The 21,761-nt window shown below is 41.9% G+C and overlaps 1 protein-coding gene and 2 long non-coding RNA genes across 12 annotated transcripts in view; 1 reads left to right on the forward strand and 2 right to left on the reverse strand.

Moving 5' to 3' along the window:
* Positions 1-16,394, forward strand: part of EPB41L1 (erythrocyte membrane protein band 4.1 like 1) — a 179,656-nt gene extending 163,262 nt beyond the window's left edge. For 5 of the 10 annotated variants that reach the window (XM_081867441.1, XM_081867437.1, XM_081867442.1 and 2 more), the window contains 10 exons: positions 1,145-3,949; positions 4,564-4,671; positions 5,879-6,265; positions 7,356-7,439; positions 8,067-8,147; positions 8,450-8,503; positions 9,999-10,094; positions 10,395-10,475; positions 11,868-11,984; positions 13,199-16,394. In XM_081867441.1, the coding sequence (XP_081723567.1) occupies positions 1,145-3,949; positions 4,564-4,671; positions 5,879-6,265; positions 7,356-7,439; positions 8,067-8,147; positions 8,450-8,503; positions 9,999-10,094; positions 10,395-10,475; positions 11,868-11,984; positions 13,199-13,207 (3,822 nt within the window). In that variant the 3' untranslated portion in view covers positions 13,208-16,394. The remainder of the gene's footprint in view (positions 1-1,144; positions 3,950-4,563; positions 4,672-5,878; positions 6,266-7,355; positions 7,440-8,066; positions 8,148-8,449; positions 8,504-9,998; positions 10,095-10,394; positions 10,476-11,867; positions 11,985-13,198) is intronic. The other 5 variants (XM_081867444.1, XM_081867445.1, XM_081867446.1 and 2 more) reach the window with 3 other exon arrangements.
* The window catches only part of LOC309345197, a 44,733-nt gene that overhangs the window by 9,920 nt on the left and 13,052 nt on the right, over positions 1-21,761 (reverse strand). The window lies entirely within an intron of this gene.
* Positions 10,704-13,286, reverse strand: LOC309345155. The gene is made up of 2 exons (XR_014158020.1): positions 13,155-13,286; positions 10,704-12,010 (listed from the first exon to the last, which is right to left on the reverse strand). It is a non-coding gene; the product is annotated as an uncharacterized lncRNA (long non-coding RNA).

The raw sequence follows: 21,761 nt of genomic DNA on the forward strand, positions 1-21,761 counted from the left end.
CTGCTTTCTTCTACAGTGATGACTGAACGCTCAGTGGGTGATGGGCTTGGATAAAACACACGACATGAAAAGCAAATCACTACATATTAATACACAGCTAAATAGTTTGGTACTGCTGTGCTACGTGATGCACTAAATACTAGGTTTTCTTTTCCCTGCCTCCTACACTTTGCTGTACTGCCTTTTAAAGCAGTTTGCATTACAGTTTCTGCCATTTACTTTCTTAGCAATGCCTTCCTAGTTCTAGCCCTCTGATCTGCCTTTTTAAAAATGGAATTGGTCTTGGGTTCGTATTAACTGGGGCACTGGACCAAAATTGTTGCCTCTACGCAAGTTTGTCCAGAGCAGTGTAATACCATGTGAAGGAACGAAAGTGTCTCAACCATTTCACTTGTTTTCTCAGTGTGGAGAACCTGTGGATGCTGCTGGAGCCTAGAAAAACAGGGTGCAACAGGATCTTCAGTCTGTAGTCTTGCTCTTGACTATAGGCTAAAAGGGATTCCTCCCATTCCCATCATGAAAGATGTTTATCATTCTTGCACACAGACATACTGAGATATGAAAGATCTGGATAAATTTCATTGTGAAAATTTAGGCACCAAAGAGAAAGTCTCATTACAGTAACTTGACTTGCCAGCTTACAAAGTGATTTAGTTAGATGTGAATATAACTATGCACTATGCATGAGTTCGTTGCTTAGGTATACAGATAATTAACATGTAGTTAATTTAAATCAATGTTTGAATATTGTTTTAAAGCTTACATTAGAATTCTGATTTGATCACGAGACCTTGAATTTCCAAATCATCAATCCAACAGTCAGAATCACACATAGCTGATTATGTAGCTCATGATTTGTATAAACTTTTGGCACCAGACTTTTGCAAACGGGAAGGGAGAAATACTGTCTGTTAAAATCCAGCTCTCAGCCCCAGTCTCAGAACTGTGCTTCTGAGATTTCAGCATGCATTCAAGTCAATAACAAACACCTCCTTAAAGGCATCTACCTCCAGGTTGTTTCTTTAGTAGTAATACAGTTTAGTGATTACAAGGATGTTGGCAAGACTCTTGCTGCATGTTAATAATGAGGTGTTCAGGAAAATTATGTTTAATGCTAACTCTTCTTGCTCCAATTGCAATGCAGGGTTCAGAGCATTGGGTATTTATAGAAAGAGAAACTTCTGGGCTGGAAGAGCTAGCACTAAAACAAATAATTGAGACCCAGAAAGAAGAGGCGCATGCAGGTCCTTCCGAGAAGCATTCAGATTTGGATTTAACAAAAGTGACCACTGCAGTGAGGGAACTCAAAGCAGCAGCAGCAAAGCAAGAAGAGAAAGCAAGCGAGGAAGGCAGAGCAAATATTCGGAAAAAAGCCAAGATGATAGCCAGCCCAGAAGATTTTGAATCGTTATGGGATGATGATGTGTACGAGAGAGATAGCAGGAAACACTCTTCTGAGACAGATGGACAGTCTGCTGAGGAGAGAGACGAGCAGAAAGATAAAATGGAGACAGTCATGGTAGCCTCCACTCATCCTGAGGAGGCAGAACAGAAAGGCCAAAGAGAGGCAGTGATGGTAGCTTCCACTAAACTTGAGGAGAAAGGGGAACAGAAAGACAAAATGGAAGCAGCAGTGGTGGCTTCTACCACTCTTGAGCAACCAGCTCACCACCCCGAAGGACCAACAGAAAAGAGTACCATACCTGAAGGTTTCCAAGTTGAAGAAGGGCAAATACATGCCTCAGAATCTCCAAACAAACAAAGCAAAACTATAATACAAGAACACAGCACTACTTTGACTCTGTCAGACAAAGAAGTGTTCAAAACTACCTCAGATTCTGAGACTGTTAGAACTAAGGTGAAGATGGTATCTTCTGCTGCAGAAAGGATAATCTATTTGGGGTCTGAAGAAACTGATGAAAAAGATGGTGATAAGATCAATACAATACCTGCCAGAGAAAAGCCCGGCTCATCTGAAGGCAGGCAGGAAAACCAAACAGAGTCATTAGATGAAGAAGAGAAGAGCCCTAGTTTTGCACCAGCTTCCGGTGCAACAGAGATCAAGGAAGATGATGAGTTCCAATCCAGGTCGTCCACTTACGGGGGAGGACAATTGGAGCTCAGTAAACCAATTATAATATCAGATTTGCCTGAAAAAGTTACAGAGGATGGTAAAAAGATACATCCCGCAGAGTCATGTGCTTATGAGAAAGAAGAGCATTCATCAACTCCAGAGAAAAAAACTTCAGTGGAACCAACTGATTATGGAACAAAAGTTTACAGCGAATCCAATGCACATCATTCTACAGAAGAATTCAGCCAAAGAGTTTTCCATTTATCGATGCCACAGATTTTACAGGGAGCAGATGAAACTCACAATATTCTCCAAGAAGGTGGAGAAGACTCTGACAAGAAGGAAGTTGATACTGCCATAGAAAAAGTAGGTTTGACATTCAGAACTTCAGAAACTCAAAGAGAAATTAATAAATTAGAAGAAACTGAAACTTCTCAAATATTCCTTCAAATGGAAGCCATAGAGATTACGAAATCCACCCTGGGTTTCTCACTACAGCAGCTTTCCTGTACTACAGAAATTTCAGATGAAGAGCAGGGTAAACCACAGAATGCAAAACCAGGAGAATTGCCCCAGGATGAAACCCTTGATTCAAGCCAGCCTCCCCATGACAAATTCTCTGAAGTTCAAAGTAAATGTACCACATCAGAAATCTCTTCCAAGGACAAACACCCTGAATTGGAAGAGTTGGCTAAAGAGGATAACCATGAATTGGAAGTTGTAGATAAACAGAGACTCCAAGAACTGGAAGATGCAGCCAGTGCCAACCATACTGAAGTGGAGCAGATGATGAAAGATAAGCTTACTCTGTCTGAAGAGTCAACTAAAGATGAACCATCAACTTTGGATATTCTCTCAGAGTTGAAAGAGACAACTCAGGGTGCTCCCTCTGAGGCTGAAGAGTTAGACAGAGATGTATTGGATAAGTTGGCTAAAGATAAAGAATTGGATAGGCACATAAAAGCAGAAGGGGTGAGTAAGGATAAAATTGAAGACTTGAAAGGCTCAGCTTTGGATGGACACTATGAAATGGAAGAGGTAGCCAAAGATCATCTCAAAGAAACAGAGGGTGCAACTCTAGACTTAGAAGAGCTGACTGGAGATAAATTCTCCAACTTGAAACAGCCATCCAGGGGTGACATTTTATCCCAGGCTGGCCCTCCTGATACTAAACCTCCAGAATCAAGAGAGATATTCCAGGATAAATCTTCTTTGGAAGATGGAACTGAGGCCACCCATACTCTCTCTCCTAAGATTGAACCAGCAAAAAGGAGCAAAGAATGTCCGCATCCTTATCATGCCATAGCACAGGAAAGGGAAGAACTGCACACTGTTATCAAGGAAGGAAAACCAGGTCTAGAGCCACTGAATCACATGGCATTTAGCACAGATACAACTACTTCACTTCAAAAACATCAGGATATAGCAGCACCTGTAGAGAACCACGGGGGTTTATTTGAGTATAGAAATGAGATGGACCAAGAAGTCTCCGTAGCTTCTAAAATCCGGATGTTTGAACAAGGTGAAACATATAGCCCACTTTTTGGTGAGCAACATGCAACTCCAAAGGGGTTGTACGAGAGTTGCACTGGCAATGAGACACCAAAGGATCTATCAAGGATGCAGATAGAGCTACAAACAGGTATATTTTTAGAGAACAGCTGTGCAGATGTTGAGTTGGCCTCGGGCACTTTGGATGGCAAAGCCCTGGATGTGAACTACCTAGCTGTTGTACAAGGAACAAGTGAGGGAGAACCATCCCAGTCTTCATCTTGGAAGGAAGATATTTCTGTCGGATCAGAGCAAGAACCGGAAGGGGATGTTGAGCTGGCTTCTCCTGATTCTGGCTGTGAAATCACTTTGGCAGAAGCTGTGGTAACCTCTCAAATGAACTGTCCCACTGGAAAGTTCATAAAGCATGTTGTGTGACTTGCCTTTATGCACCATGTGCCATGGCTTCAAACATGGCCGTTGACCGAGAGCCGCTGCTTGCATCCCCTGTCCTTTGTGTGTGTGTGTGACCTGGCTCGGTTGCTGAATGCAAACTTGCAGGCCCAGGCAGTTCATCAGCTTTTGGATTGTTCTCTCTCTCTGTGTGTGTGTATGTGCGTGAGAGAGAGAACTCCTGGAGGTTTGGCTAACTTGGAGAGTGCCAGCTGCTAACTCAAATCCAAGCAAAATGAGTTTTGTGAATGGAATCGTGCAGTGGCAGGGTGGGAAAGGATGACGCGCTGAGAGCTTTGTATCTCTCCCATACCTCCATGCACACACCTAGCAGCAACATTCTCACGCTTCCAGCTTCTTCCTTCTTGCATCTCTTAATTTTGATATCCCTTCTTTTGCTTGGCTTGTGAGCCCCTCCTCTCCTCCCCTCCTGCCTTTGGCAAGCTAGTGGCTGGCTGACAAAAATAGCTTCCCACTGCTCCAACCAAGGCACTAGCTGAGTTCCTTTCTGCTCTTTTAAGACTAACCCCTTTTCTCTAATCTAGAGCAAATTTCAAGAACCAGCTTGGGAAGAAAAGGATTTGTCAGGCCCATCAGTAAAAGCCTCCCCGAAAGAAGAGAGTTTAATGGCTGCTCCTCCAGTGGCCCCTCAGGTCTCAATGATGTTTTACTAACTGCTTGCTTTTGTGGTGTAAAACCTCACCCTAGAGAGCCGTGTGCCACCACCTCCTTCCCCAGCTTACTGAGCTACTATATATCTTTATATATGTATATACACACACATATATATGCTCCTTTTCTGTTTGTTTTAATTATCTTTTCTCATACCTCTCAACATACCAGAAACCTGGACAAAACCAGGCATTAAGAAGTAGGACATCATAGCATCTAAATTAAAGAATAGCATTTACTTCCTGGGGGATGGTCCAAACCCCACTGGTGCCATGAGGAGAATCTCCATTGACCATAGTAACTTTTGGCTCAATCCCTAACAAGTAGCAATTCTTTGTGAATGCATAATACAAGGTGTTTCGATACGGTGCAGGAATATAGGCCAGTTTGGGGGTGGAATTTCCACATTGATGCAGTTGAGAGGTATGTGTAGCTTTTGGGGGAGCTAGGAGAACGATGTCCTTTTGTTCTGATTTTTTTCTTGTCAATTACACTGATTAAAAATCTACCCTGGAAAAGTTCATACTTTTAACAGGTTTCCTCTGGTGGCATACTCAATCCAGAGATGCGAGTTCTCACAACACACACCCTTTCACAAACACTGTGATATTTCAGGATACCACCGAATCGTTCCTTGCACGCTTTTTAAAAGGAGCCTTACAAAGCGAAGTGAGGTATATACAGTGGCAGAAAATAACAAATGACCTTATCTCGGTGAAATTGACAAATGTTCTTGCTTCTCCTGCAATATGTGCAGCTGATTTGCCTTAACCTTTTGTCTTTTTCCCCACACCCAACCTTTTCTACTCTCTGCCTCCACTTTTCTGTCCTCCTGCTTCCCCAATGGTCAGTGAGAGTCCGAACTTCTTTATTAATGTCTTAACAACATCTCCTCTTTTTGCACACACCTGCTTTTGCCACAAGTACCACTCATCTATTTGGGATTAATATTTCCAAGGTCATTGTTTTATTTCCTCCTTGCAGTTTTGCAGGTAAAATCAGAAACCCTTCTCCCTGCAGAGCTTTTGCTGTGAGAAGTTTTGGTTTTCATGCTTGGGATGTGCTTGATACCCTTTCGATGATGCTTCCTCTCTCCCTCTCCACCCCAAACCAACGGGGCCTGATGGCTGTAACCTTTCATTCGGCACTTACAGCCATAGCGTCTTTCCTCCCTTTTGTCTCATTCAGAGAGCGGGATTGAGGGAGGGCACAGAGGAGAAATCTAAGCCACCTCGGCACAGGGCCCCCGAAAGTGACACTGGGGACGAGGAGCAAGACCAGGAGAGAGACTCTGTCTTCCTTAAAGACAACCACCTGGCCATCGAGCGCAAGTGCTCAAGCATCACGGTCAGCTCAACTTCCAGCCTTGAGGCTGAGGTGGACTTCACAGTCATTGGCGACTACCACAGCGCCGCCTTCGAAGACTTCTCCCGGAGTTTGCCTGAGCTTGACAAGGAAAAGAGCGAGGGAGAAGCAGAGGGCATGATTGCTTCTGAGGAATCGGACAAGCCAGCTCCCGTGCAGGAAGATGTTGCCAAGGAAGGGGATAAGGTTCCCCAAGTAATCCCAGAAGAGGTACAAAAGGAAGCCATGGTGCACGGCTGTATCTTAGTGTCCTCATTTGCAGTGTTGTCTGTTTTTGGCATTTGCATTGCTCGATGGACTGTCTGTCTCACACCTGTTTGGAGAAGCATGTCTATTTCCAAACAGCGTCTTTTTGTTTTTGTTTTTTTAAAAAAACTAGAATATTTTATCTACCTTCATGAATGTTGCTGTCATGTTTGCATGTCTTTGACACCCAAGTGCATGTGTGTTTTGTTAAGTGTGTCCTTTTGTATCTCCTAACCCGTGAAGTTACCATCATACCTTTAACCCCCACTGTATTTGCTGTTCCACCATAGCAAGTTTCTATGTTGCATGAATCAACAAATAACATTTGTATTGAAGACATTTAATTTATGTATAATGATGTGACTATTGATGAGATGAATAGTTTCTAGGATGGGAGCTGAGGTAAATGACTATAGTTTATTCTGCTTCTATTTAAGTCAGATTTCGTGCAGTGGGGAAATGGTTATAGCAAGAATAGTTAAAGTAACTTTCTCCAGACTGACTGAAAAAAATAGAAGTGAAAACAAAACAGAGCAAATGCTGGGGAAAGCAATACTGTCTGTGGGAATATACAGTTAATCCAAATGTCCTATAAATTTGCTTCACCAAATGTCCTATATTTGCAAGACAGTTTGTATTTATGTACATCTACTCCTTCCAATGGAATTGTTTGTTTGTTCTGCAGAGATTTGCATTAAAATGCAAAGTTCTAAATTCATCTCCCCACCCCTTTTACTGTAAGTTACTGCAGTTATCATCTTACTTTGCCAGTTTGAATTTTAATTCCATTCTCTTACCTTTACTGGAGTCCTCTACAACGTCCTTGAGTTTCATATTTTCAGTCAGTTCTCTCTGCTGTTTGAAAACTGCACTTGCTCTTTTCAATAGAAGAACGCTTGAACTCAAGCTAAACAAGTTCTGTGCAATTAAAATAACTTAATCCATGACAGCCTACAAAGTGCAAGGTGGAGCGAGGGAATTGTGCACAAACCAGAAATTTTGTTCAGTTAAATGCAGGTTGGATTGTTGCTAAATTCTTTTGTTCCTTTGGTAGTCCTCCATGAAAATGGAAACTGTGAAAAAAGCAGAATCGGAAACCTCTGTGCAGCATAGAATCACTGCAACAGAAATTACGCAGGTAACATATTTTATTTTGTTTTATTGCAGTTGTTTATCTTGCAGCACAGCACCTTGGTCAAAGCACAAGAAACATGGGCCCACTGCATATCTCTAGTGGCAACACATCATATGAAGATCACATCTGCACTGCATTTGTTTAAATGTAGGGGTTGCTGTGCTGTTCAGATGAGTTGCACTGGAAGGTTATCAAACGAGAATGGTTCATTTATATGCCTGTAGATGGCTGCATTTTCAGAAGAGTGCCATCTTTTCTGATACTTCCAGTGCAGTAGTACCCAAGTTATTAGTCCAATTAGGTGGGATGAGTCTAGACCAGGCATAGGCAACCTCGGCCCACCAGATCTTCTGGGACTACAACTCCCATGATCCCTAGCTAACAGGACTAGTGGTCAGGGATGATGGGAATTGTAGTCCCAAAACATTTGGCGGGCTGAGGTTGCCTATGCCTGGTCTAGACGGATGTAAATTCATGTATTTTACTTTAACTGGGTGAAGAATTTCACTAAAGCTCTTCATTGGCATGTGAATCAGGGCAAGTGTTTTCTTTTTAATCTTCTTAGACACTGCCGCTTGTGCTTAGTCTGTAAACTTTATTGACTTACCGTATTTCCCTTTTCATGTTTAGGTTGATGGTACCACCACAGGCGGAAAGGAGACAATAACCACTTCCCACATAGTCAGCACAGAAACCATATCAACAACCTCAGTAAGTACCCCTTACTGGGGTTGAAGTTTCTATTGCATCCCTCAAAACCACATCTGGCAACAATGTAAGCCTTATTTCACACATTGCTTGTGTGTAGGGCATAATTGTGTTGACTCTAGAGTGAGGTGCAGCTTTAGTCATGCCCTCAGTGTCATGTTGTCTGCTTCCAACAACTGCGTGTGGCCCAAGATCATAAAGAAACCCCAATGTGCAAACTTTTGTTCGTGTGTAGGGGGATCTGTGTGAATAGGACACCTCACTTCTCTCTTTAGTTATATCCGTACCCACCTTGTGTTTTTCAGGATCACAGCACCAAGGCTGGGAAGGGAACAACAGAACTTCGCTCCATCTCTCCAGTGAGTGATTTTACATTCCTGGGCCTTTGAGGTATAGCTATGTTAGAGCGCGGTAGACCAGCGGTGCCAAATCTGTAGCTCTACAGATGTTCTTTGATTCCAGCTTCCATCTGCCCCAGCCATGCTTACTGGTCAGAGACAATTGATGTTTTAGTCCAGAACACATTCCCCATCCCTCCTGTAGCCATATAATGACCCCCAAATCCTGCATAACCATACACACATATCTACTATTTCTTAAGGCTACCTCTCCCATCAGTAGCGGAAGAATAAGGTTCAGGGCGATTTTGTAAAACAGAAGCAATAGGAATAGTAGACCATCTTCAGCATGCCTAATGTAAGCCCGCTGAGGTGAACTGTGAGGTCATTGGTACTGCACAAAATGATTAAAACACATATGGCAGACCAATAAACCCACTATTCTATCATTCTTGGCAGCCATCAACCTCCAGAGACACATACAGTGACTGCAAGCAAGCAAACTACTGTGTCTCTGCCCTTATAATCTGATTCATGCACTTGTTTCTTAGCAGCTACTCATATGAGAATATAATGGCATGTGTCTGACAGTGCTGATAGGTGCTCTGATCCTCCTGTGACACTTGTGAGTGAATATCCTGCCAGTCAGAAAGTTTAGGGGTTGGGTTTTACTAGTATGGTTTCTTCCGTGTTTTACTTCCTTTTTCAGAAAACAATGATGAAGTAGAAAGCCAACATAATATGTAAAGGTTATCTGATACTTCTGTAGTTGTACAAGTAAATTATAGTGTGTTTCCTACTCATTAAGGCCCGCTGCGGGCCCCTTTTATTTTCAAGTGTTGAAACCTGTTAGGAGATAATACAGAGCTTTCTCTGTTGCAATTCCACTTTACCTGGAAATGTCTGCTAGAGGCTGTCCTTGTGAGCCTGTTAGAATGCTGCTGAGATGTTCTTCAGATAGTCTACTCGATGTATCTGAATTCTGACTGTGTCTAGCTTGGCATTATTGTTTCAGGCTGCAGTCCTGTATACATTTAACCTGAGTGTGAACCCCACTTGAACGCAATGGGACTTTCTTCTAAGCACGCATGCCTAAGATTGCACTGTTAACAAAATAGGCACTAGTAGACAACAGTTAGCTGATTTATTTAAATAAGCAATGACCAAATGAATGCAATACTAGAATACAATGAAGATATCAGGGTTGCTGTATACAATGTCATAGCAGCTTATTTAGCACCCAGTAGTACTGTGTGATTTTGACTGGTATAGTGGTTTGCAAAGAGAACTTTTCAAAAGCGACGCCCAAGAGTGAACCTGAGACTTTCTGTGTGCAAAACATCTTCTCTCTCTGAACTATGACCTTCGTTAATAACAAACAGATCCCACCACTCCCCCCTAAAAATAGAAAATCAGAGCCCAGACACTTTTACATGATAAACCTTCGCCCCAGTATGCATGTTTAATAAAAAAAGGCAGTCTGCTGACGTGGATGGTGCTTTGCATGTTTTTGCAGATCACCAGCAGTGCTGTTGGGAAAGAAGCCTTCTCCAGTCTTTTTGGTGCCACAGCAGAAACCCTCTCCACCTCCACAACCACTCATGTTACCAAGGTAAGACTGGAGCAGGAGTACCAGAATACTAGCATGTGTGCCAAGTAAGACCACTCAACTTGAGACACTGCAAAATTAAGAGCCATGTGGAAGCTATTCAAGAAGACATTAGAAGACATTATTATTATTATTATTATTATTATTATTTCTTATTCCCAACTCTGTATCTATAAAATAGGAAATAATGCGATAGCCTTCATAGAATTGCAGTGGCTGAGTGAGAGAAAAGGTAACTTACAAAACATTTTAAATATTGGAAGTGCTGTATAAACACTCAATGTGTTGTTTTCCTTATTTCAGACTGTGAAAGGAGGATTTTCTGAAACCAGAATAGAAAAGCGAATCATCATAACAGGAGATGAAGATGTGGACCAAGACCAGGTGTGAAGGAAATCTGAATGAGGCTGTCAGTAATGTTAGAAATAAGCTTTCCATAAATACAAGGATGGGAAGCTTAAGGAGGCCAGAATCCCCAGATCCATCCTTCCCTATACATAGAAAGCTAGTGGTAGAAATAAGAGTCTCACATATTTTTACTGGTATATAGCAAATCGCAGTACTGATCACCCTGTGACAGGTAGACTTACTGTCACAATAACACAAAAGAAATCCAGAGGTATGCCTTTTATTTACTTACTAGCATTTAAATACCACTTGATTGTACTAAAACCTAATTATGAACTAAATAAAATCAACAATAAGCTAAGTAAAACCATTGTAGGCTTCCTTCATAGTAAATAATTATAAAACAGCAACAACTAAAAAGCCAGGATAAATTGAAATGAGTGCCACCACAAGCCTCTGGAAGATGTAGTAGTAAGAATAATAATCAAATGCATTCTTCTAAAGTTTCATATTATTATTACTTTTAATTATATTTACTCAAAATTTGTAAATTATAAGAGATGGAAACAAAAGAAAAATAAAAAAGCACTAAAATCACATACATCATAATATCCGGCAAGAAAAGATAAAACAATTGCAATATTTCATATTAGAACAGGGATGCTCCAGCCTACACTAGAACTTCTATACTTCTGGTAGCCACATAGAAGAGGAAATTTCAACTTTCTAAACTCCTGCAGCACTGTTCTGTAACATGTTGACCATTTAGAGTAATCACTGTTACAAGGGAAGCAGATCTGTAAGTGTAGGTTAGGGGGTGCAACTGCATTTTCAGTCCAGTCATACTGCAATACGCTAGAGGTAAGTTGGGATTGCAACATACAGTAACAGAGGGCTACAACTGCAGATGAATTTTCTTAAGGACATAGTTTCCCTCCAAACTGTGAACGGAAGGCCGGTGATTGCCCACTCCTTCCTCTCTGTGATGCCTCTTTTGAAAAGCATGAAACGGGGCTTTGGGCTGACAGAGGAAATAATAATGGTCCAAAATTGGGCACCAGTGAAGTTAAGTGTATGCGAAATTCCTCTGCTGGATTTTGGCTGGTGACCCCCTTCCTCCACCAGCGTCCATCCTAAGCTACTCAAGAGAGTCTCCCCGCAGCCCTCTGCGGGGAATTCAGGGGGAGAGGAGGGAACGCTAAAGCCACCTCCTAGGAACTTATTTTCATTTGTGGTTCCAAAGATCCAAGCCACAGGTTTGAATGGGAAATCTACAACAAGAATGTTAAGATTTCTTGAACCATGAATAGAGTTCTATGCGTCCTCGGTAACATACCTTTTCCTCGTTTCCACATGATCTTCAGTTGCTACCTCCTCACAGCAAGTCACGTGAGCCGCCATTTAACATTCAGCATTTTGTTTCCATAGGCTTTGGCTTTGGCAATCAAGGAGGCAAAACTGCAGCATCCTGACATGCTGGTAACCAAAGCCGTAGTATATAGAGAAACAGAACCATCTCCAGAGGAAAGGGACAAGAAGCCTCAGGTATGAAAAGATGTGGGAAGATGGCCCTATAAGATGTAACATCTAGCTGACTATAGAGGCCAGGCAACATAGGAGAATAAAAGAATGATACACGAATTGGATATGTTGCAGTTGTCAAAACAGGCAGACCTCTACTGAGAAACAGTAAAAAGTAAAGGTAAAGGTACCCCTGCCCGTACGGGCCAGTCGTGTCCGACTCTAGGGTTGTGCGCTCATCTCACTTAAGAGGCCGGGGGCCAGCGCTGTCCGGAGACACTTCCGGGTCACGTGGCCAGCGTGACGAAGCTGCTCTGGTGAGCCAGCACCAGCGCAGTGCATGGAAACACCGTTTACCTTCCCGCTATAAAGCGGTACCCATTTATCTACTTGCACTTAGGGATGCTTTCGAACTGCTAGGTGGGCAGGAGCTGGGACCGAAAGACGGGAGCTCACCCCGACACGGGGATTCGAACCGCCGACCATACGATCTGCAAGTCCTAGGTGCTGAGGTTTTACCCACAGCGCCACCCGCGTCCCTCTGAGAAACAGTGCCTCCCCTCAAAAGACATCAGCCCTCCAAACTTCAGCTACACCAATATGTGCTTGGCTAGATGGTTATCATGGCCATGGCAAAGTGGTGAGCTTGCAGCATAAAGCTTTATCTTTTATTTAGCTTTGTTACTAAAGGGCAAACCTTTGCAACTGGATGACCAGTAATTTTCAGTGGGAACCCTGAGGTTCCTTGAATGGTTAGAAGAGGTGCCTCCTTGGGAAGTTAGCTCCCAGAACCAAGCTTCCCAGCAGACAGCTTGCTCATCATTATTGCACTTTCTCTGTGATGTGCAGCTGCAGAAAAATGTTGGGCCTTTTCTACAGCATGTCACACAGCGCAACTGCTAGGCCCGGCTGAAAGTCTGTGCTGACTGAGGATACACCCCAGAACATACTCTAGAATCCTCTGCAACATGCAGAAATTCCACAGCTGATGTGCAACAAGTTCCCTGTTGAGTGAATTTACATGCAAAGAGTTTTCTTGCAGGTGGGAAGTCTAAAGATTCAGTGCCCTAGATTTTACCTCTCTACAACAGGTTCCCAAATGACAGCGCCCCATTGCATCATTATAGCAAAAGGTGTCCCAGAAAACCAAACTGCTAGAGACAGTCTTGCTTATTGTCTTGATAAAATGCTTACATTGTGCTTACTATTGCTTCCACCTTCCTTTCATTCTGGTACAGGAATCTTGACCTTCGTGTTTCTAAAAGTTGGCATCTCTATTTTAACTTTGGAGAAAAAGAAGGGGCCTTTATGCTGGATTCCTCAATGAGACATAGAACGTCCTGGCTGCAAGAATAATGTTGAGAGACAAAAAATAAAAATAAAAAAGGAATAGCAAATATATTATATATTATATATACAGGAAACAAAATGCATCCTTGCACTGCTGCTATATGCTGGAGATGAATTACAGACAACAACATCAGCAACAAACAAAAACCAACCACCTCTTCAAATAAATTGAAGAATTGACTGGACTGATCTAAAAGAAAGAAAAAAAAGTCACGATGGTAATAATATTATTATTAACAATACAATAAACCACCATTCTGCATGTCACATTTAAAGGATACATAACTCATTTGTTGCACACTGAATGGAAAAGCAAAGAATGCTTTGCAACAAAGCAAGAAATCAACAAGCAAAACAAGCAGAAATACAAAATGATTCCCTGCATAGGAATGAATCAAAAACCATTCACTTGTATAATTCTTGTTTAATTATTTTCTGATTTGGGATGTGTGGTGATCACCCTCTCTCTCCACTTCCATGCCACTTCTGTTGCTTCATCTTTGGTTCTGTTATTTCCCCAAACTGCCCTTCCTTTCTCAACCTTTCGTCCCCCCACATCCGGTTCTTTGTTCTTCTGAAGATCATTAAGACTGGATTTCACTTAAAACAAATCAAAATATGTATATGATTTCTATATTTGATCAAAATGCAGCCTGTAGAGGTTTCATATGGATGTGCTTTTAAGTTATGTATATTATATATAACTGGGGAGGGTGGGGAACGATATTAAAACAAATTAAACAGTGCTGATAAGTATGACAATGGCATTTTTACATTATAATTATTTGATTGACCGTGGTTGATGTATTATAAGACTCTTAGATCATGCCAATATCCCATGAAAACAGAGTAGGAAGAAAACAAACACTAATGATCTCTGCTGGCCATATTTGTCTGTCACTCACCTGCTCTGTGCTCTTGCTCAAGGGACTGACATAGTGACACAGTAGTGTTTGTAATTGGTTGGTTGGTGATAAGGCACCATTCAGCAACCTGGAGAGGGAGTCGAGGAAGACAGAATGGATCAGTGTTACTGCAGCCCAGTTAGTCACTTAAGCGTGCCAAGGTCTCCCTCCTCCCCTGGGCCCAGGAGACTGAGGTCACCTTGGGGACATGAGGTCAGGTTGCTTCATTCACAGCCTTTCAGTATCTAGTAGGCTTTGATCTCTTGGACCTAAATATTTACCTGTAGCAAAGATGCCCTGTGTGTCAGTTTAAGTGGTTCCTCCAGACCGATATCTGCAATGGATCTTGATAGCCCTCCAAAGGGAGTGTCCAGGTCAAACAAGGAGGCATCCCCATCCTGCTTGCTGTATGCTGCATGACTGTGTTTGGCCAGGGGGACACTAGCTTCTGCAGGTGGGGAACCAGTGTGAAACATCATGGCTTCCTTCTAAGCACTGTCAACCTAGAACCAGAGGACAAGTGAAGCACTGGCTCTTTGAAAGTACATCCATTCAGTTACAGTAAGGGGACAACCAGTGCACAACATAAGGGCAGGCGCTGCTCGTGGATGAGGAAGGCATCAAATGTAACTTGCTCTGCTACAAATGGAACCTGGTACTTGGAAGGTTTCCTTCTCTGCTTTCCACAAATTGCCTTCATCCATTGTTTGAGGGGGGAAAGACAGCAGATGCATAATGTTAAGGGGGACAAACCAAAATGAACCAGTTTCCAAGTGAAGCAGCCGGTGGCTCCAGACATTAGAGAAAGACCAACAGATAGTGCACCATGCTTGCCTTTTTACATCTTCCCTCCTCAACACACATGATAGCTAGAGAAGGACATTTAATTAGTGTCTGTGATTGGGATCTAGAGATCTTAGGGTAAAGGGGCTCCTTGAATATAGTCAAGTGGATGTTTCCCATACAGTAAACTGCTACAATAGAAAGCATTGGGTCGTTGGTCTTTACAGTTCCCTAAAACTGGATCTGCTTCTGGCATGCAGACATGTCCTACATAAAGCACTGAGAACATAATCGGACTTCTTTCTTTGATGTAGAAGTCATTGCCACTTCTGTATCCAACTATATGCTTCTCTCCCTGAGTTTTATTTCAGGACTGTTATTAATTTGTTCACTTCCTGTTGCTGATAGGGATCATGTAATACCCCAGAACTGAAAAGCAAAGAAATAGCACATATGGATGTGAAATACATAGAACTCTAAATTGATCTTAACAGAACACAAAAAAGCTTGTGCTCTTAATTTTAAAAATAACCAAGACACAGGGGGATCCTGGTGACATTGTTACAGGGAATTTGGGGGTAGAGGTAACCCTCCCTTCTCAAACTTTGCATTTTGATTTTGACTTTCAAAAAAAGAAAATAACGTCAGCTCAAAAGTCACTGTTGAGTAGCTAGATGGGAAGCACAATCCCACTTACACTGGTATACATTGGGATAAGTGAGTCAGCCACTCAAATCTGTGGAGGTAAACAGCATCAAGCCCAACATGCTCCAGATCAAAATCCAACTGGGCAATCAGAGGAAAGCTAAAATAGACTTGTTCCTTCGGATTCTTCCCGCAGCTTGTCCGATGGGTAGCCATTAACAAAAAAATAGGTTTTTTTTGTTCACCTAGCAGGATGTGGCTTATATATAGACATCTATATAAATATATATAAATATATATAATATTTATTATCTGTGGTAGTGTTGAAGCCATGCATAATTTTTAAAGTTATGGCTTCCTCTTACCTTAATCTTCACTACTGCTTCCATCAGACGCAGCTGACCACTCTTTTTTCTTTTCTTTGGGCATTTCCCTCTGAAGGGCATGGGAGACGAAACTGATTGTTTGCGCCAAATCCCTTAAGTTGATTCTGAAACTGCCCTGCAATTGCATGAATAATATTACTAATTATATTCTTTCTTTCTTTTTAATTTGAGAAGCACTTTACCAACCAACTGCAACACTCTGTCATTCCTTCCTCACTAATTCCTCTGGCCATCTTGCACCCCATTCCTCTTTTTGTCCCCCCCCCCCTTTCAATCATATCCTCTTTCAGTGCTTGGTGGTGTATGCGTGTGTGCTCACTGTTCTTGTATTCAATAAAAGTGAAATAAATGTGTTTGATGCTCAACCACTTTGTGGCTTGCACTTTACTCCTAAGTAGAAGGGCAGTGGAGAGACTCAAGGGGGTTAGCTTGGGAATTCAGGACCCTATGTTCTGGCACGAACTGTTGTCCCAGTGATTTTGAGAGATTGTTCGGACATTCTTCAGAAGGGTGCAGACTTAAATGGGAAGAGCTGCTTGGACGACGACGACGGCAGAGCACCAGATTGTGAGGACACCGTAAGATAGTCTTGCCCTATATGTCTGCACTCTTGCACTAAGTCTCCAGTTTTCCAGCTCCCATTTCTGAGCTCACCTCTTCCCCATGCCTATTCTTTGTCCTCAGTTGCTCATGCTCAATTCTGCTGCTATTATTCCCATTTGTCTGTCGTATTTCTAAGGGATACGTTATTCCAGTTTTCCTGCCATTCCAATTATTACATTTTTTAAAAAGATCTCTGTGGTGGGAAGGTTATGCTATATGTATTGTATGGGCTTTTCAGTATGAACTATTTCATCAGGCCTGCATCTGAAACCAACAACAAAATCAAGGGTGCATACATAGCTACATAAAAACAAGACAGTATGGGGGGGGGCGAGGGGTTGTTTCACCCTGTATATTGATCCTGACTTCGCTCTTCAAATAACACATGCCTGTACAGCAAATGCCAATTTCAGGCTGGCAGAGGTGGTCTATTTTTTTAAAAAAGCATGGGTGGGGGATCTGTTGGTCAGGGATGATGGGGCTTGTAATTTAGCAAAATCTAAAAGGTTACATGTTCCCCATCCTTCGCTTAAAGCACTGTTTGTTCAATGACACATCTGAACAAGAATGCACCCCTAATCTCCTTTTGTTTAAGAAAATTTGCTGTAAGATGAAAAACTGCTCTGGGGAGAGTACTTTGTGACATCACAGGTACCCAGCCAATCATTGCTCAGCACAGTCTTCTGCTTCAAACTCTCACAACTGGTTCTCCTTGAGTTTGTTCCATGAGTGAAGCTTCTATGAGTGACACAACAAAGTGTACTGTCCAACAAGGGGTGACTCCTGTTTTCTGCCCCCCACCCCGGGGGGGGGGGTAGCTGTGTTAAATCTATTGCAGCAAGAGCAACAGAGTCTTGTGACACCTTTAGCTTAAAACTTCGCCGTCACTAGCCAAGGTTAGGAAGGATCAAATATGAACAATTTAAATTAAATAATTAACAGGATAAGAGATTACTGTTGCCACAACAACAAACGTATACAGAGTGCTTTTTGGGGGGAGGGGGCACAGGGGTACGCATACCCCTAAACATTTTGTGAATCAAAGTTTGGCCTCGTTGAGGGGCAGTATTTCAATATGAGTAGGAAAATGAAAGTACCCCTCAACATTTTTTTTTAGAAAAAAAGCACTGTTTATACGCAACATATACATGTTATTTCATCTTGCTTCATATAAGGAAGTAACAGGGCACATCTGTTAGAAACATTTCCTTCAGTCTGTCGATTTATTCTTTTCATGCTATTGCTGGATGTGTGTATATGCACCTAGGCTTTGATCCCAAATGCATTTACTTTGCCATAAGGTCTACTGCAACAAGAGAGATATGCAATCCATGTTTAGGAGAGTGGTGTTAGACAAAGAAACCCTCCCTAACCTGATGACTATGGTATCCTGCGCATGGTTTTTTTCTTCAAATAATCTAACCTACTTCACAGAGTTGCTGCGAGAAAAAAATGGAGGGAAATGTTTACCCTTCTTCCTGAGCTCATTGGAGGAAGTACAGAATAAAAAGACAATAAGTAACTCAAGAAAATACTTCCCCCTACCTCCTTGAAATTTATCCAAGCCAGAGATAGCCAGTGTAGTGTCTCCAGGTGTGAGGCTTCAACTCGCAATATCCCCATCCAGGATGGCCAGAGGGCAGAGCTCACGGGAGCTGTAGTTCCGGAGGACCACATGGGCTACCCCTGAATTAAGCACTATCTCTAGGTTCCCCAGTGGCTGCACTGAGCAAGACCGGAAGCAGTAGACAAATTTACTTGTCATCATTTATCTCATCAATTAATCCCACATGAGCTTAACCCCCATAAACTGGAAAACAGCCATCTGTGGTAAAGAGGATAGAGCAAGAATTCGGTATGTGAGGATGGAAACAACCAGGCGTCTCACAGGCATCAAATATTCTCACACTGGATGAATTAATCCATAATAGGACCTTCCAAATCCTAGTTGCAGTTACAGCCATTAAAACAGAATGGGATTGGAATTTCAATTCAGTCAGTAAGCAGGCACTGAAAGTGAAATAACAACCACACCCTTTTTAGACCCCTTGATAGTAGATTATAAAAGTGCAGCAAGTGTTAATTAAGCATAAGTACTCTAAAATACATGTTCTACAGGGACAGTTTACTATTCTGGAAGCTCAGTTGCCACAGGACATATACTTGATTTTCTTGTGTGAGATGAAAACAACTGGGCAAGGACTAAGTATTTAATTCTACTCGAGTAAAATCCTACCTGACGACTTCTTTTAAGGCCATCTTGTAAAGCGATGCGTTTGACTTTCCTGCTGCTCAGGCATGCCCAGTAAGGGCCACAAATTTACCCAGGCTGAGCCTACACATCCAGCTTTAAAACCTAAATGTCATTCCACATCAAATCAATGCAAAAGACAAGGGTTTTGCCACACACTGTCTCAGATTTTGATGAAAGTTGGTGTACACCCTTCCCTTATGGTTGAAAGAAACCCCCTTTAATTTTTCCCTCTATCACAGTTTTGATTTTATAGCACTTCAGAGTTTCATGAAATCTGTGTTTCTGTCCCTCTTGAGATCTTCGGCCTTGTGTACGTTTTTTTTCTCTCCATAATCAATTATCAGATCTCTTTGAAATTTTACACAAAGCTCAATAACGTGATGAGGATTTCAGGAAAAAATACACCAGCACTCAAAAGATTTCATAAATGCCTTAAAAAATGTATAAATGTAGTTTTTTGGTGGAAAACTAGAAAACCTTAATTTTCAGCATGTGGGCACGATGGAATCTAAAGTTTTGGATGGTGAAAATTATTGCAAAGACATGCTCTTTCTCAACAAAGAATAAAATTTAATGGTCTCTTATGTCTTGTAACAAAATTTTACATTTTTTGGACATCATGGGGGGGGGGAATGGCTACTGGGTACAACTTTCCTACAATCCATAGCTGTAATAGAAAAAATTAATGAAACAAAGTTGTTCCTCTTAAAATCTAAAAGAATATTGGTTATTACAGGTCCCCCCCCAAAAAAGTATATTTCAACCATAAGGGAAGGGTGTACACCAAGTTTCATCAAAATCCAAGACAGTGGGTGGCATAACCGCGTTGAAATGACGTGGAATGACCCCTAAGATACCACCATGGGATTAGGGATTCAAACTGTACAGAGTTCTATTCATGTAGGGGAACCTGCACCTGTATAGCCGTACACATGTAGGGTCCCTTGTCCAGACTCTGCACCAACCACATGGTGGTGAGATAAGTGGGTACACTCATGCTGGGGACAGGACCAGCAGGCATGGCTCCACTCCTCTTCCATGTATTAATTAATGAATGAATGCATGAATGGGAAAGCTTGTGGAAAGGGCTTTAGCTAAAAGTGAGATGAAATGAAAAATTAGTTTAATTTGCACACCACCTTTCTATATTACTATACACAAGGCAGCTTACAAGCCAAAGAAACAACAAAATATACAGCAAAGATCACACACCAAATAACAATTTGAATCAATACAGAAAAGTCACAATAAAAACATAACTTCAAAATAAACAACTTATATCAAATAAAGAATTATCCAATAATGCATTAGAATAGTAAAAAGTAAAATTAAATACAGTGGTACCTCAGGTTACATACACTTCAGGTTACAGACTCCACTAACCCAGAAATAATGCTTCAGGTTAAGAACTTTGCTTAGGATAAGAACAAAAATCGGGCTCCGGTGGCGCGGTGGCAGCGGGAGGCCCCATTAGCTAAAGTGGTGCTTTAGGTTAAGAACAGTTTCAAGTTAAGAACGGACCTCCGGAACTAATTAAGTACTTAACCCGAGGTACCACTGTATAACCCACACCTTTAAAATTTGGGAGGGGGGGGGGAGAAAAACACACACACAAAAACCCGAATATAAACCACTCCATTCCTCGCTGCTCCTGGCTGCATTGGGGGGGGGGGCGCTGCATTGTTGGTGGCCTTTCCCCTTCCCAGCCTTGGGGAAGAGGACACCACTTTGCTGTGCTCCTAGAGCTGTTTGCCCCATGCTCCTGGCTACATACCGCAAGGTTGCGAATATAAGCCACACTTGTAACTTTTCACGGTCAGAATTGGGGGGGGGGGGAATGAGGCTTATATTCAGGCTGATACGGTAAATACAGTAAAGAATTACTAAACTATAATCAATAAAAGTATCAGCAAGACACAATGCATAAAATACCACAAAAACATACAAATACCACAAAACATGAAAAACGATGAAAAAGGATTAAACTGAGAAACAAGGACTCACAACTTACGAAATTATTTTTTAAAAAATATCCCTGAACTCCTCTCTTCCCAGATGCTTCTGCTGTTCTCCCAGTCATGGTCTGGGAAAGGCTTCTAGGCCTGGAGGGTGGGGCAAGGCAGGTGGTAAAAGCCATTGCCTGATGGCCAGCAGTGTCTCTCCCTTAACTTTAATTAAAAGAAGCTTGCATATCAGGGCTGGGAAACAACCTTGCCCAAGTCCTTGGAAGGAAAACTTCTGAGCAGTCAACTGAGCTTTTATGAAGGGGTAGAGGACCTTGCTTGGAGCCTAAAGTAAGAGTTCTCTATTACTTTAAAAGACTTCATGTTTTTATTGTTTTGGTGTTTGCTACGCAGATGTATCTGACCCTCTTAAAAACCTATAACTTCAAGACCTTATAGCAGGAGCAGGAAACCTGTGGCCCTTGAGAAAATTACAACATCCACCATCGCACAACAGTACTCTTCCTTCCTACTGTTTCCAGCTGCTGGTATTTTACTTTTTTATTATTATTCAGAAGCACACTGCTTGCAACAGTGGAGGCAGAACGTAGCCATTAGGGTTAGTAGTCACCAACAGCCTTCATGAATTCTTGTTTAAAATAAGTTTACCAGATTTTTTTTAATGAATCTGGGGACACTATTCAACTTCAGCAGGAATGATAGAATTTTGTACGGGGACTGCTTTGTAAATCCAGGGACATCTGGTAACCTTAGTTTAAAACCTTCAAACTGGTGTCAGATAGATATGGTTTCACACTAGAAAAACCCTAAGATCTTCCAACCAGAGCCAGGTGCAAAAAACAATAGTTTGAATTAAACAAGGCGCCTCTGACCGAGCACAATCTGGACCTAGGAAAGGGGTTCCAGGACCA

This window comes from Podarcis erhardii (assembly GCF_964252035.2).
Source record: "Podarcis erhardii genome assembly, chromosome: 6".
Lineage (NCBI taxonomy): Eukaryota > Metazoa > Chordata > Lepidosauria > Squamata > Lacertidae > Podarcis > Podarcis erhardii.